We start from the raw sequence: 16,817 nt of genomic DNA, 5'->3' as shown, positions 1-16,817 counted from the left end.
GTGCTGCAGTATTATGCGTTCTAGTGGCTGTGAATGCACTGTGCTTGCTATATGTGTGGGGATAATACGAAGTGAATGGACTGGCATGTGTCCGCAGAGCCCGGCGCATGTCTGTGCGGTGCAGGAAGACGCATGCTCTCCTGTGCGGTGCTGAAGACGCATGCTCTCCTGTGCGGTGCTGAAGACGCATGCTCTCCTGTGCGGTGCTGAAGACGCATGCTCTCCTGTGCGGTGCTGAAGACGCATGCTCTCCTGTGCGGTGCTGAAGACGCATGCTCTCCTGTGCGGTGCGGAAGACGCATGCTCTCCTGTGCGGTGCTGAAGACGCATGCTCTCCTGTGCGGTGCTGGAAGACGCACGCTCTCCTGTGAATTCCCACACACCAAAAAATGAAACATAAACTAAAAAGAAAGTTTTGCCTTTAGTTTTACTTTGATGTATACAGACCTATTACAGAGCCCCCCCTATCCCCCCTCTTCCCCCTCCCAATAATAATAATAATAATAATAATAATAGGAATTCTTCTCTGGGATGTTTATATATAAATATTATTAAACTTTTAGAAACAAAAACAACAACACAACATTTCCTGTATTATATACAAAGTAATAGAATGTATCAGAGAGACACCCGGAGATCCCTGGAGGGTTCAGGGGTTTGGTACACCCTGGGGGGTGATAATCAGGGAGATTTTAGGGTGGGATGGGGGAAAAGGGTCACTCACCGTGCTCAGGCCGGGTGATCCGGGTGTGCAGGAAGTTCGGGTGACTCGGGACTTAGAGGAGGAATTTACTTTCTGTTTCTGTTCTCCTCCTCCAACCCCTCCCTTTACTGGAAATAGAAAGTAAAGTCACACCGACAGAGAGGAGGACAGCCTGGCACAGAGAGGATAGAGAGGAGGACAGCCTGGCACAGAGAGGATAGAGAGGAGGACAGCCTGGCACAGAGAGGATAGAGAGGAGGGCAGCCTGGCATAGAGAGGATAGAGAGGAGGGCAGCCTGGCACAGAGAGGATAGAGAGGAGGGCAGCCTGGCATAGAGAGGAGGGCAGCCTGGCATAGAGGATAGAGAGGAGGACAGCCTGGCACAGAGAGGATAGACAGGAGGGCAGGCTGGCACAGAGAGGATAGAGAGGAGGACAGCCTGGCATAGAGGATAGAGAGGAGGGCAGCCTGGCACAGAGAGGATAGAGAGGAGGACAGCCTGGCACAGAGAGGATAGAGAGGAGGACAGCCTGGCACAGAGAGGATAGAGAGGAGGACAGCCTTGCATAGAGAGGAGGACAGCCTGGCATAGAGAGGAGGACAGCCTGGCACAGAGAGGATAGAGAGGAGGACAGCCTGGTACAGAGAGGATAGAGAGGAGGACAGCCTGGCACAGAGAGGATAGACAGGAAGGCAGGCTGGCACAGAGAGGATAGAGAGGAGGACAGCCTGGCATAGAGGATAGAGAGGAGGGCAGCCTGGCACAGAGAGGATAGAGAGGAGGACAGCCTGGCTTAGAGGATAGAGAGGAGGGCAGCCTGGCACAGAGAGGATAGAGAGAAGGACAGCCTGGCATAGAGGATAGAGAGGAGTACAGCCTGGCACAGAGAGGATAGACAGGAGGGCAGGCTGGCACAGGGAGGATAGAGAGGAGGGCAGCCTGGCACAGAGAGGAGGACAGCCTGGCATAGAGAGGAGAGCCTGGTACAGAGAGGATAGAAAAGAGGGCAACCTGGCACTGAGAGGATAGAGAGGAGGGCAGCCTGGCAGAGAGGAGGGCAGCATGGCACAGAAAGGATAGAGAGGAGGACAGCCTGGCACAGAGAGGATAGAGAGGAGAGCCTGGTACAGAGAGAATAGAGAGGAGGACAGCCTGGCACAGAGAGGACAGAGAGGAGGGCAGCCTGGCACAGAGAGGACAGAGAGGAGGGCAGCCTGGCAGAGAGGAGGGCATCCTGGCACAGAGAGGAGGACAGCCTGGCACAGGGAGGATAGAGAGGAGGGCAGGCTGGCACAGAGAGGATATAGGGGAGGACAGCCTGGCAAAGAGAGGAGGACAGCCTGGCACAGAGAGGAGGGCAGCCTGGCAGGGGGAACAACGACATATATTTTGTGTAGCAGAAGAAACAGTTTTAGAAATAGTCTGTGCGTGGGCGGGGGGGGTTAGATCTAATGTCTAGTAAGAGAGGTGTGAGACACCTCCAAATTGGGGTTATGCCTGCACCTTCGTTTGTGGAGAGAGATGGACAGTTAGTGGGTGGTCATAGGGATGGACAGACAGCAGGGAGGCAGAGCGATGGACAGACAGTGAAGGGTTCTAGGGATGGACAGACAGTGGGGAGGCAGAGGGATGGACAGATGGTGGGGGGGCAGAGGGATGGACAGACAGTGGGGGGGCAGAGGGATGGACAGATGGTGGGGGGGCAGAGGGATAGACAGACAGTGGGGGGGCAGAGGACTGGACAGACAGTGGACGGGCAGAGGACTAAACAGACAGTGGGGGGGCAGAGGGCTCGACAGATAGTGGGGGGGCAGAAGGATGGACAGACGATGGGGGGGCAGAGGGATGGACAGACGATGGGGGGTCAGAGGACTGGACAGACAGTGGGGGGGCAGAGGACTGGACAGGTGGTGGGGGGACAGAGGGTTGGACAGATAGTGGGGGGGCAGAGGACTGGACAGACGGTGGGGAGGCAGAGGGATGGACAGAAGGTGGGGGGGCAGAGGGATGGACAGACGGAGGAGGGGCAGAGGGCTGGACAGACGGTGGGGAGGCAGAGGGCTGGACAGACGGTTACATTGAGGACTCCAGGATATGATATTGGGGAGGAGGGACATCTTGCTCAGGTTAGAGGGGAGAAATTGATGGACAGGGGACACCCCATCCTGGTGAGAACTTCACCTTCAGAGAGAGATTTATCGGTAAAGCTAAAGAAATATTTTGGATCCAGATCTAAGTCTGGCGGAGGAGAGTGCGATGTGACCAGGGTGGATGGACAGACATACTGCACCATCTTCCAGAATCAGGATGGTGAGTCCCATTATCTGGTGGTAAATAGAGCTGCGCTCTCACACAAATATAAATTATTATATACTAGAGCAAACTAAACATAATAATTAATAATAATTTTTTTTTTTTTAAAGTCCTTATTGAGTGAACATACAGTGCCTTGAAAAAGTATTCATACCCCTTGAAATTTCCCACATTTTGTCATATTACAACCAAAAACATAAAATGTATTTTATTGGGATTTTATGTGATAGACCAACACAAAGTGGCACATAATTGTGAAGTGGAAGGAAAATGATAAATGATACAAATAAATATGTGAAAAGTGTGTGGGGGGGGGGGGCATTTGTATGGCGCCCCCCCGAGTCAATACTTTGTAGAACCCCCTTTCTCTACAAGTCTTTTTGGGGATGTCTCTACCAGCTTTGCACATCTAGAGAGGGACATTTTTGCCCATTCTTCTTTGTAAAATATCTCAGATTGGATGGAGAGCATCTGTGAACAGCAATTTTCGAGTCTTGCCACAGATTCTCAATGTGATTTAGGTCTGGACTGTGACTGGGCCATTCTAACACATGAATCTGCTTTGATCTAAACCATTCCATTGTAGCTCTGGCTGGATGTTTCGGGTCGTTGTCCTGCTGGAAGGTGAACCTCCGCCCCAGTCTCAAGTCTTTTGTAGACTCTAACAGGTTTTCTTCTAAGATTGTCCTGTATTTGTCTCCATCCATCTTCCCATCAACTCTGACCAGCTTCCCTGTCCCTGCTGAAGAAAAGCATCCCCACCACATGATGCTGCCACCACCATGTTTCACGGTGGGGATGGTGTGTTCAGGGTGATGTGCAGTGTTAGTTTTCCCCACACATAGCGTTTTACTTTTAGGCCATAAAGTTGAATTTTGGTCTCCTCTGACCAGATCACCTTCTTCCACATGTTTGCTGTGTCCTTCACATGGCTTCTCACAAACTACAAACAGGACTTCTTATGACTTTCTTTCACCAATGTCTTTCTTCTTGTCACTCTTCCATAAAGGGCAGATTTGTGGAGAACACGACTAATAGTTGTCCTGTGGACAGATTCTCCCACCTGAGCTGTGGATCTCTGCAGCTCCTCCAGAGTTACCATGGACCTCCTGGCTCTTCTCTGATGAATGCTCTCCTTGCCCGGCCGGTCAGTTTAGGTGGACGGCCATGTCCTGGTAGGTTTGCAGTTGTGCCATACTCTTTCCATTTTCCGATGATGGATTGAACAGAGCTCCGTGAGATGTTCAAAGCTTGGGAGATTCCTTAACCTAACCCTGCTTTATACTTCTCCACAACTTTATCCCTCACCTGTCTGGTGTGTTCCTTGGCCTTCATGATGCTGTTTGTTCACTAAGGTTCTCTAACAAACCTCTGAGGGCTTCACAGAACAGCTGTATTTATACTGAGATTAAATGACACACAGGGGGACTCTATTTACTAATTAGGTGACTTCTGAAGGCAATTGGTTCCACTAGATTTTAGTTAGGGGTATCAGAGTAAAGGGGGCTGAATACAAATGTCCCCCCCACACTTTTCACATATTTATTTGTATCATTTTCCTTCCACTTCACAATTATGTGACACTTTGTGTTGGTCTATCACATAAAATCCCAATAAAATACATTTATGTTTTTGGTTGTAACATAAGAAAATGTGGAAAATTTCAAGGGGTATGAATACTTTTTCAAGACACTGTAGATTACTAAATGAGGCTGCACTAAACAAGAACTTCATTTGTATGAAACAATATGAAAATCAAAAATGATGACAAAGGTAGATCCCAATAATGGAAAACAAATGTATTATTATTATTATACAGGATTTATATAGTGCCAACAGTTTACGTAGCGCTTTACAACTTGAGGGTAGACAGTACAAATACAATACACTTTAATACAGTAGGAATCAGACGGCCCTGCTCCTTAGAGCTTACAATCTAAGAGGGAAGGTCAAGAGATACAAGAAGTAATAACTGTGGATGATGGGCTGATTGAGAAGATAAATGTACAGTTGTTAGGTGGGGGCCAGATAGGCTTCTCTGAAGAGATGAGTTTTCAGGGATCGTCTGAAAGTGGATAAAGTAGGAGAAAATCGGACGGATTGGGGTAGAGCATTCCAGAGGATGGGGGAGGCTCTGGAGAAGTCCTGAAGGCGAGCATGGGATGAGGCGACAAGGGAGTTTGAGAGCAGGAGGTCTTGGGAGGAGTGAAGAGAACGATTAGGTTGGTATTTTGTGACTAGGTTAGAGATGTAGCTGGGGCCAGGTTGTGGATGGCTTTGTAAGTTATAGTTAGTATCTTGAATTTAATTCGGTGACTGAGTGGCAGCCAATGGAGGGATTGGCAGAGGGGTATAGCAGACGCTGAGCGGTTTGTGAGGTGGATGAGCCTGGCAGCAGCGTTCATGATGGACTGAATTGGGGAGGAGCCTATTTAGAGGTAAACCAATGAGGAGGGAGTTGCAGTAGTCGAGGCGGGAGATGACCAGGCAGTGGATTAGAAGCTTTGTGGTGACATTGGTTTGGAAGGGGTGTATCTTGGAGATGTTGCGGAGATTGAGGCGGCAAGCTTTGGATAGTGATAGAATGTGGGGTGGAAAGGTTAGTTCAGAGTCCAGGATTACACCTAGGACCTTGGTGTGTGGAGATGGGTTGATAGTTGAGCCGTTGATATTGACAGAGAAAGCAGGGGAAGTGGCACCTGAGGGAGGAAATATCATGAGCTCAGTTTTGGATAGGTTGAGTTTGAGGAAGTGATGTGACATCCAGGCTGATATGTCTGCTAGTAAGTTGGTAATGCGTGAGGAGACCGATGGAGAGAGCTGGGGGGTGGACAGATAGATTTGGGTGTCATCAGCGTAGAGATGATATTTAAAGCCGTGGGAGGCAATCAACTGACCCAAGGAGGTGGTGTAGATTGAGAAAAGGAGAGGTCCAAGGACAGAACCTTGGGGGACCCCAACGGAGAAAGGAAGAGGAGAGGAGGAAGTAGAGTTGTAAGTGACACTGAAGGAGCGATGGGATAGGTAGGATGAGAACCAGCGAAGATTGGAGTTTTTTGAGGAGGAGGAGGGGGTGGTCCACTGTGTCAAAGGCAGCAGAGAGATCCAGGAGAAGTAGTACAGAATAGTGTCCATTGGCTTTAGCCATTAGTAGGTCATTTGAGAGTTTAAGGAGAGCAGTTTCCGTGGAGTGTTGAGGGCGAAATCCGGACTGAAGGGGATCAAGAAGTTTATTCATGGTCAGATGGTCGCTTAGTCGGTTGTAGACCAATCTTTCAAGAAGTTTGGAGGAGAAGGAGAGTAAGGAGATGGGACGTAAGTTGTTGAGATTGGTGGGGTCCAGTGAGGGCTTTTTATGTATGGGGGTGACTAGCGCATGTTTTAGAGAGTTTGGGAAGATGCCACAAGAGAGGGAGAGGTTGAAAATGTGAGTTAGAGAGCGTAGAATCGAGTCAGAGGGTGAGCGTAGCATTTGCGAGGGAACAGGATCCAGGGGGCAAGTGCTAGATAAAAGTTTAGCAACCTCAGTAGTAGTAGCAGGGTTGAATGAGGGAAGTAATGATTGTATCTGTGGACATGGGGTGTTGCATGGGGGAGGTTTTTGCGCAGTGGCGATCTCCTCATGAATTGTATCAATCTTAGTTTTTGTCATGAAGATCCTGCCAGTAACCAGCGATCCAGGCGCACCGTAACGCGGCCGCGGGTTCCACTGCGCATGCGCGCGCATTCACGGGTGCGGTCACACACGGGCACGCGCGCGCACTCCCGCTGGTGTCAGGCGGGCTATTTAAACCGGTCTGTCACACTCCATCCCCGCTGTCTGCTCTACAGCGTTCTGTGTGAGTTACCTGATCTGATCTGTGTATCCTGTTATCTGACCCGGCTTCCTGTTTGACCATCCTGCTATCTGCCTGCACCAGACCCTCTTGGCTTGCCTGACCATCCCTCTGCATTACCCCTGGTACCTCTGCTGTCCGACCGCTACCGACCACCGGCTTGTTGACCTTCCGCTGTGTATACCGGCTTCCAGTCTGCTACCTACTGCTTGTTTCTGGTTCCAGTCCAGCGTTCCAGGCTATTACCTGCTGTTGTTCCTGGTTCCAGTCCAGCATTCCAGTCTGCTACCTACTGCTTGTTCCTGGTTCCAGTCCAGCGTTCCAGTCTGCTACCTACTGCTTGTTCCTGGTTCCAGTCCAGTGTCCCAGGCTATTACCTGCTGTTGTTCCTGGTTCCAGTCCAGCGTTCCAGTCTGCTTCCTACTGCTTGTTCCTGGTTCCAGTCCAGCGTTCCAGGCTATTACCTGCTGTTGTTCCTGGTTCCAGTCCAGCGTTCCAGTCTGCTTCCTACTGCTTGTTCCTGGTTCCAGTCCAGCGTTCCAGTCTACTACCTGCTGCTTGTTCCTGGTTCCAGCCCAGCGTTCCAGGCTCCTACCTGCTGTTGTTCCTGGTTCCAGTCCAGCGCTCCACTATCCGGCTTGCTCACCTGTTGGGTTCCTGGTCCTATCTGCATTCCAGTCTCTGTCTTCAGTCTTCTCTTCAGGTTCCTGATTCCAGAGGGTGCCAACACTACTGAACTTCCGACGACTGTTGATCCTGCCAGGCACCCATACCACTCTTCACTCCTGGCCCTCTGTTTCCATTCCAGGGGAACGGGAGTGGGAGCTGTAAGGGAGGTCTTTCCCTGCACTTCAGGCTCACAACCTACCAGGTACGTGACAGTAGCAGACAGCCATGTCTGAGCCTGAGCAGGGAACGTCTCCCATGGAGGAACTCTGTGCACACCTGGCAGGATTGACTGAAGCAGTCAAGAACCTACAGCAAGGATACACCAGGCTGGAGGAACCAGTGTTAACCCTGTCTAATCCCATTGGGGTCCAGGGGGCTCCCTCTGCTCCTGCTCCTTCAGTCGGGCCTTCCTCAACAGTGGTAATGCTCCCTCCAGAACCTAAGGTTCCTACACCTGAACGTTTCTCCGGAAATCGCCATAAGTTCAGGGCCTTCCGCAACTCCTGTGAATTATTTTTTGCTCTTCAGCCACGTACCTTTTCCCTGGAGGCTACAAAGGTGGTATACGTAATTTCTCTACTCTCTGGTGACCCCCAAACCTGGGCCCATCGCCTCTTAGAGCAAAAGGACATATCCCTGACCAATCTCTCCACCTTCTTTGACGCATTGGGTCAGTTGTATGATGACCCCCAGCTGTCCATAACCGCGGAGACGGCTCTGCACACCCTTCAACAGGGTCGCAGGGCTGCAGAGGACTATGTGACTGAATTCAGGAAGTGGAGTGCGGACACTAATTGGAATGTTTCAGTTTCGGTTGGGACTTTCTGATTCTCTGAAGGATGAATTGGCCAGGGTGGGTACACCACAGACTTTAAATGCTTTAATCGATCTAGCCATCCAGCTCGATTGACGCCTATGAGAGCGTAGGTCCGAGAGAGCTATGGGGTCTTCTCGTCCAACTTGGGTTACCCCTAAGGTTTCCCATCACTCATCACCAACACCACCTACCTCCACGTTTAACTTACCTGAGCCGATGCAATTGGGAGTCCTGCGGCCTTCGCTCACCCAAGAGGAACGACAACGTCGTCGAGCAAATAATTTGTGCCTGTATTGCGGGCAACCTGGGCACTATGTCAGGAACTGTCCCCTTAAACTCCGTAAGTGCTTATCTCTATCTACTGACTATGTTACACCTCTGGTTAAAAATACCACTCACTTTGCTCTTCCTCTTCTGCTACAGCTTCCAGGAAAGACCCTATAAATAACCGCCATTATTGACTCAGGAGCTTGCAGCTGTTTCATGGATTCTCTCTTTGCCACCCAACACCAAATACCTTTGTCGCCTAAAGCCCATGGACTCTCTATCCATCTAGCTGATGGAACCGCTATCAAGTCTGGACCTGTTACTCAAGAGACTATCCCAATACCCGTTTCCATTTCCAACGCCCATCAGGAACAGCTACGCCTGGACATTATCGCTTCACCCCTGTTTCCCATAATTCTCGGCATGCCATGGTTACAGGCTCACAATCCGGACATTAATTGGATCACGGGTGAGGTTACCTTTCCCTCTCCTTATTGCCAACAGTTCTGCAGGACTCAGAATACCCAAGAGAACCCTACTTTGCTGTGCCTAGATACAGATCCTAGTCTACATCCGTCCATTCCTTCTGCCTATCATGACTTTTTGGACGTATTTAGCAAGCAGAAGGCAGAGGTGTTACCCCCTCACCGGGCCTATGACTGTTCCATTGAATTACTTCCTGGTGCTGAAATTCCTTTTGGAAGAATCTTTCCCTTAAAAGAAGTGGAACAAGGGGCATTGAAAGAATACATTGATGAAAACCTTAAAAGAGGCTTCATTCGTCCATCCATGTCCCCCGCAGGTGCAGGCATCTTCTTTGTGCAGAAAAAAGATAAAACCCTCAGGCCTTGTGTGGATTACCGCAAACTAAATAAAATCACTGTGAAGAATCGGTACCCTCTCCCCCTAGTACCAGAGCTGTTCCAAAGACTGGGGACGGCCACCATATTCACCAAACTTGATCTTCGCGGGGCCTACAATTTAGTTCGTATTAGGGATGGAGACGAATGGAAGACTGCCTTTCGTACCCGCTATGGACATTTTGAGTACCTCGTGATGCCTTTCGGCCTGTGCAATGCCCCTGCTACATTTCAATACTTTATTAATGATGTGTTACGTGACTTTCTAGACCTGTTTGTCATCGTCTATTTAGATGACATATTGATTTTTTCTTGTTCCCTTGAATCCCATCGCAGGCACGTCAGAAGTGTGTTGGGCCGACTTCGACAACACGGTCTATATGCAAAGGCTGAAAAATGTGAATTTGAACAGGAAAGTATTCCATTTTTGGGGTTAGTCATTTCCAGTAAGGGCATTAAAATGGACCCCCAGAAGGTCACTGCAGTCCTAGATTGGCCAGTCCCGACAGACAAGAAAGGAATCCAGCGATTCATTGGATTCGCTAATTTTTACCGTAAATTTATTAAAGGGTTCTCAGCCATCATTACACCCATCACACAACTAACCAAACAAGGTACACGCTTCCATTGGTCAGCTGAGGCTCAAAAGGCTTTTGAGACTCTCAAGGGCCTTTTCACCTCCGCCTCTGTACTAAAGCATCCAGATTCCTCTCTGCCATTTATACTAGAAGTGGACGCATCTGAAATTGCAGTAGGGGCAGTGCTGTCCCAAAGACAGGGAACTAAGGCCCTGCTGCACCCTGTGGCCTTCTTTTCTCGTAAATTATCCACGGCAGAGAGAAATTATGATGTAGGTGACAGAGAGTTGTTGGCAATCAAGTCAGCATTGGAGGAGTGGCGCTATCTGTTGGAGGGTGCCGCTCATCCAGTCTTAATTTTTACAGATCATAAGAACCTGGAGTATTTGAGATCTGCAAAAAGGTTGAAACCACGTCAAGCCAGGTGGGCTCTCTTTTTCTCCAGGTTCTCCTTTCATGTCACTTACCGCCCTGGTTCCAAAAATACCAAACCTGACGCCCTATCTAGGATATTTCACAAATCCCAAGAGATTTCCCCTCCAGACACCATTCTGTCCCCGGGGAATTTTCTTTTACTTCAGGGAAACCTGCTTTCCCAGATTAAACAGGCTTCCGCAGGATTGGAATCTTCCATTAAAACCAGGTTAAGGATGGGTTACTGTGGCATGAGAGTAGGATCTTTATACTTGAAACACTACGAGTTGCAGTACTAGAGCTCTGTCACGATCATGCGCTGGCTGGGCATTTTGGCGTAGCTAAGACCACTGATTTGGTACAGCGTGCCTTCTGGTGGCCTCAGCTACACAGAGTCCTGTACCACCTGCATTAGGAACAAAGGGCACAAAACAAAGGCATGGGGTCTACTAAAACCCTTGCCTGTCCCAGATAGGCCCTGGAAGATGCTCTCTATAGACTTTATTGTAGAATTACCCCCGGCTGGGGGCTTCACCTCAATCTTTGTCATAGTGGACCGGTTGTCGAAGATGGCTCACTTTGTCCCAATGAAGGGCACCCCTTCGGCTACAGAAACAGCACAAGCATTTATTAAAGAGGTCATCAGGCTCCATGGGGTACCAGTTAATATTGTTTCAGATCGAGGGGTACAATTTACCTCTCGATTCTGGAGGGCTTTGTGTAAAACCTTGGACATTGAACTCTCATTTTCATCGGCTTATCACCCCCAGACTAATGGGCAAACAGAAAGAACAAACCAGACCCTTGAACAATATTTGCGCTGTTTTTCTTCTTTTGCCCAAGATGATTGGATTTCTGTTTTACCATTGGCCGAATTCGCTTATAACAATTCTATTCATTCCGCTATCAAACAGACTCCTTTTTTTGCGAATTATGGTTTCCACCCTTCATTTTTACCTAACTCTCTTCCAGAATGCACAGTACCTGCAGTCCAGGAGAGATTGGATTTCTTTACCTCCAACAACCAAGTCTTACAGGACACCATGACCAGGACCCAGGAGTATAATAAAGCAACCTTCGATAAGAAAAGGCGAGGTGAGCTTTTACTTGCACCTGGGGATCAGGTATGGTTGTCCACAGTAAACCTCAGGTTGGCTTGCCCTTCCAAGAATTTGGGTCCCAAGTTTCTTGGACCGTTCTCTGTTAAGCGGAGAATTAATGAAGTTGCATACGAACTTGAACTCCCGGATTCACTTAAGGTACATCCAGTTTTTCATGTGTCTCTGCTCAAACCATCTATTGCCAACCCATTTCCAGGTCGAAGTACGGATCCTCCTGATCCAATCCTGGTAGATGGGGAAGAGGAATTCGAGGTGGAGGCTATCATGGACCATAGGAAAAGAGGTAACCAGAATCAATTTTTGATAAAGTGGAAGGGGTTTGGCCCAGAGGAGAATTCTTGGGAACCAGAAGATAATATTCATGCTGAAGATCTGTTACGAACCTTTAAAAGATCCCACCCAGAGAAATTTTCTCAAAGGGGCATCCGGAGGCTGCCCCTTGGGGGGGGCAATGTCATTAAGATCCTGCCAATAACCAGCGATCCAGGCGCACGGGAACACGGCCACGGGTTCCACTGCGCATGCGCGCGCGTTCACGGGTGCGGTCACGCACGGGCACGCGCGCGCACACTCCCGCTGGTGTCAGGCGGGCTATTTAAACCGGTCTGTCACACTCCATCCCCGCTGTCTGCTCTACAGCGTTCTGTGAGTGTTACCTGATCTGATCTGTGTATCCTGTTATCTGACCCGGCTTCCTGTTTGACCATCCTGCTATCCACCTGCACCAGACCCTCTTGGCTTGCCTGAACATCCCTCTGCATTACCCCTCATACCTCTGCTGTCCGACCGCTACTGACCACCGGCTTGTTGACCTTCCGCTGTGTATACCGGCTTCCAGTCTGCTACCTACTGCTTGTTCCTGGTTCCAGTACAGCGTTCCAGGCTATTACCTGCTGTTGTTCCTGGTTCCAGTCCAGCGTTCCAGTCTGTTACCTACTGCTTGTTCCTGGTTCCAGTCCAGCGTTCCAGTCTACTACCTGCTGTTGTTCCTGGTTCCAGTCCAGCGCTCCACTATCCGGCTTGCTCACCTGTTGGGTTCCTGGTCCTATCTGCATTCCAGTCTCTGTCTTCAGTCTTCTCTTCAGGTTCCTGATTCCAGAGGGTGCCAACACTACTGAACTTCCGACAACTGTTGATCCTGCCAGGCACCCATACCACTCTTCACTCCTGGCCCTCTGTTTCAATTCCAGGGGAATGGGAATGGGAGCTGTAAGGGAGGTCTTTCTCTGCACTTCAGGCTCACAACCTACCAGGTACGTGACAGTTTTGAAGTGATTGGCGATCTCCTGGGCAGTGAGTGAGTTGGTGGGTGGAGGCAGTGGAGGACAGAGTAGAGTGTTGAAGGTAGAGAAGATTTGACGTGGACTGGATGAGAAGGTGTTAATGAGTGTGATAAAGTAGGTCTGTTTGGCAGTGTGAAGGCAGGAATAGTATTTTAGGAGGGCAGATTTATATTGTGTGAAGTCTTCCTGGATCTTAGTCTTATGCCACAGGCGCTCAAGAGCGCGGCTACGTTTTCTGAGACTTCTGGTGTCATCTGTTTGCCAGGGTTGTAGCAGTCGGGGCCTAATTCTGCGTGTAGTGAGGGGGGCAAGCTTGTCTAGGGAGGAAGACAGTAAGCTGTTGTAGATGAAAGTAGCTAGGTTGGGGTAGGACAGAGGTGAGATTTTGTCATAGAGGTGATCAGTAGCAGAGTAGAGAAAAGAAGGGTTGAGGTGGCGAAGTTTTATTCGTGTAACTGTTAGGCAGTTGGAGGGAGAGGAGGTAGAAGACAGGGAGAGAGCAAAACTAATAAGGTGGTGATCAGAGAGTGGGAGAGGATTGTTGGAAAGGAGTGCACAGATAGAAGACAAGGTCAAGGGTGTTGCCGTTGGAGTGGGTAGGAGCCTGTATCCATTGCTTCCGGTCAATCGATGAGGTTAGACTGAGAAGTTTAGAAGTAATAGTAGTGTTAGTGTTAACAGGGATGTTGAAGTCACCGAGAATAATTGTGGGGATTTCAGAAGAGAGAAAGTAGGGTAGCCAGGCAGAGAAGTCATCAAGAAAGGCTGATACCGGTCCAGGGGGCCGGTAGATGACAGCAATTCTTAGAGAAATGGGAGAGAATAGACAAATGCAATGTGCCTCAAAAGAGGAGAGTGTCAGAGAGGGAGGTGGGTGAATTACCTGATAGGTGCTGCATGGGGCTAGAAGGATTCCCACTCCACCTCCCTTCCGTCCACTTGGTCTGGGGGAGTAAGTCCAGAGAAGGCCCCCATGGGAGAGGGAAGCAGGAGAAGCAGTATCTGATTCATAAAGCCAGGTTTCAGTAATGGCAAGTAGGTTAAAGGAATTTGTGATAAAGAGGTTGTGAAGGGCGGTGAGTTTGTTACAGACAGAACGTGCGTTCCACAGGGCACAGGAAAAGGGGGGGGCTGGTTTTGGAAAGAGGAATAGAGACCAAGTTCTGTGGGTTGCGGCTCCTGCCAGAGGGTGTAGGGGAATGGGAGCGTTGGGCAAAGACAGATGATGGTGGCCCAGGGTTTGGGGATATGTCACCAGAGGTTAGGAGAAGGGAGTGAGGGTGAGGGAGGTAATGTGGGAATGTGATTTATGTGAAGGTACATGTCTCAGAATACTGGAGGTTTTATCAGTATATGGATGTAGAATGAGCAAGAGTTGGTAGGAGCAGTAGTAGGGAGAAGACAGAAGGGGGTGATATGTATAAGCAGGCGGGTGGAGAGGGGGGGTGAAGGTAAGAGAGTTTGAGGAGAGAGGACAGGAGTGTCAGAAGCAGTGGTAGAGAGCACATGTTACAGAGTGGAAGGAGAGCTTAATAGAGAGACGGGATCACCTGCAGTCTGTTAGGTGCTTTCCAGTGCAGTTTGCTATATTTGTTTGCTTCGTTCAATCACTGAAGTGCAGAGATTGAAGTGCATATCACTTGTAGAAAGAATCACTTAGAGATAGATGCCTTAGGGATAGAAGCCCCTGCAATGTGCTCCCCCAGCAATGTGCTGACCCCTTAAGGATGCTCAAATTTATACTGTTATGAGGGTGGGGTGGAAGTTCGTTAATCAATCAGGAGTGAATATAAGAATGCCTAACAATCAAAGTGGACCTTTTACTTCTAATGACAGACTAGCCAGAGGCCGAGATAAGATCAACACATAAAACTTAGGTAAGATAGTCCAGAGCAACAAAAAACAACGTCATGGTTATGCACACAGGGCAACATATAGAGAAGGCCACATACCAAGACACACACACAGAGACAGCAAGCAGATCCCAATTTCATTTAACGGTGGAAGATGTGGTTTAGCTGACACATACCTATAAAGAGACAGAGAAGGAATATTCAGGTGAGGCAGAACTTGAAGCAGAGATTGAAGTGCATATCACTTGTAGAAAGAATCACTTAAGGATAGAAGCCCCTGCAATGTGCTCCCCCAGCAATTTAGAAGAAACAATATCCTTGATAGATAACCATGGATAGATGTCACACCACTAGCGCATGCAAAAAATGTAAGAGATATGTCACTTCAAGGGATAGTGATATCTCACACCGCAACACAAAGTGTGACCTCCACCACATAAATTTTACACTGACCAGCTTGCAAAAGCTGAATCGCTTATGGCTAATACCCAACCAGGGCCCTTATCCTTAGAAAAGGCAAGCGCATGGCAGCTCAAATCGGATAGGACATCCTGACACACAGCAGAGCAGGAGATCATGACCTTCCACAGGGCTCAAAAGGACCGGGATCCTCCCTCGGATGGTGTACTCACAGAACCCCAGAAAGAGAAATACTCACCATAGTGTAAAACCCAATATAACTTTAATAGATAAACAGTATTGCACTTACAAAAAAAACAAGCATAAATATGCCAAAATTCTAAGAGTCGGCCAGCTTGCATAACACGCCCTGTCTTTCCGGGATCGTAAACAGAGTGGTGACGTCAGCATATCGCTCCTCCCGGTGCGTTTCGTCACAGCCTGCTGTCGTCCTAGCAGCTGCAGCCCCCCTTCTCTGTGACAGTGAAGGGGGGACCTCCTCCCTGTGCCCGCTGTCACTATTTGCAAGTATTGTGGCCCTGCGGGGCTCAGTTTCAAGTGAATGCACAAACTACAACTGCCATCAGCCATTGCGTCTGACAGCTTGCAGTTCTCCATGTACTGTGGGGGCGTTGATGAGCACTCTCATAGTTCATTCACAAGCCCTGCAGCTATAAACAGTACATTAACATGCTTGCACCTTCAGCTTTAACTCTTTCCTCCCCAGTGTACAGCACGTTGTACAGGGGCACATCCCTCCCAACATAGTTGCTGGCCTTACAACTGGGGTCAGTCCTACTTTACAGCAAACAGTTATTGTCAGCCTCTGTAATGTATGGGCTGCCCCACCAAGAAACTCACTAACTTTTTCTCACCCACCACATGTTCCAGTGCCTCGGATCTTTATCATTTCCTACCACTGACACTGATCTGTCCTTTTACCGGTGCAACCAGCAGCCATAAAAAAAAGCAACAGACCTCACATGCTCTTCAGCACACTCTGCAGGCACAACCAGAACTCACTGTTTCATGGGCAACAGCAGACACTTGTACCCAAGGAACTGGGCTTCTGGATATAGAATTACACCCAACAACGTTCTCTCCAGTGGCACCCCACAGCACAGGGCAGGCTTCCACACCATGCCCCCATTGTTCACACTCCAAGCAAGGTCCTGGCTGGCTTTTTATATAGGAGCTTCCCTATTGGAAGGCAGAAAGACAGATGTACCTGGGATCGCTAGGCCACACCTCCATCAAAGCTTTGGTCTCTCAGAACACAATCTCACTCATTGCTATGGGAGATGGCACTCTCTCCGCTGACTTTCACTGGCTTTCCCAAACTTGTAGAATCCTCTCTCTCCCTGGAGTGTGTTCCAGGCATGTGGGAGGTTGTCATGGATGTGGATATGTGGGTGGAGTAATGAGGGTCTAGAACTCACCATTGTGCATATGTGTGGCCGATGTAGGGGCCTGCACAGAGCGCCAGGACTGAATCATAGTTCAGTTCCGAGGTTATCCGAGGTTAAGGTTTCACTGAACCCCAGCTGGGAACTGTTAGGGGAATCTACAAGTGGAGGAGTGTTCTGATACATTGGGGGTCAGTGGAGAACTATGATGATACATTGGGGGGTCAGTGGAGAACTATGATGATACATTGGGGGTCAGTGGAGAACTATGATGATATATTGGGGGGTCAGTGGAG

At 49.1% G+C, this 16,817-nt stretch overlaps 2 protein-coding genes across 2 annotated transcripts in view; one reads left to right on the top strand and one right to left on the bottom strand.

Moving 5' to 3' along the window:
- LOC141147325 (protein mono-ADP-ribosyltransferase PARP9-like) overlaps positions 1-876 on the bottom strand; it is a 142,295-nt gene extending 141,419 nt beyond the window's left edge. The window contains exon 1 of the mRNA XM_073634547.1: positions 725-876. The gene's annotated coding sequence lies outside the window, so the exon portion shown is untranslated. The remainder of the gene's footprint in view (positions 1-724) is intronic.
- A 1,793-nt stretch (positions 877-2,669) lies between these two features.
- The window catches only part of LOC141147324 (E3 ubiquitin-protein ligase DTX3L-like), a 29,641-nt gene continuing 15,493 nt past the window's right edge, over positions 2,670-16,817 (top strand). The window contains exon 1 of the mRNA XM_073634546.1: positions 2,670-3,015. Within this exon, the coding sequence (XP_073490647.1) occupies positions 2,850-3,015 (166 nt within the window). The 5' untranslated portion in view covers positions 2,670-2,849. The remainder of the gene's footprint in view (positions 3,016-16,817) is intronic.

Source organism: Aquarana catesbeiana, linkage group LG06 (genome assembly GCF_042186555.1).
Source record: "Aquarana catesbeiana isolate 2022-GZ linkage group LG06, ASM4218655v1, whole genome shotgun sequence".
In the NCBI taxonomy this organism is placed as follows: domain Eukaryota; kingdom Metazoa; phylum Chordata; class Amphibia; order Anura; family Ranidae; genus Aquarana; species Aquarana catesbeiana.
The sequence above is the reverse complement of the archived record's forward strand: the minus strand, read 5'-3'. Positions and strand labels throughout refer to the sequence as shown.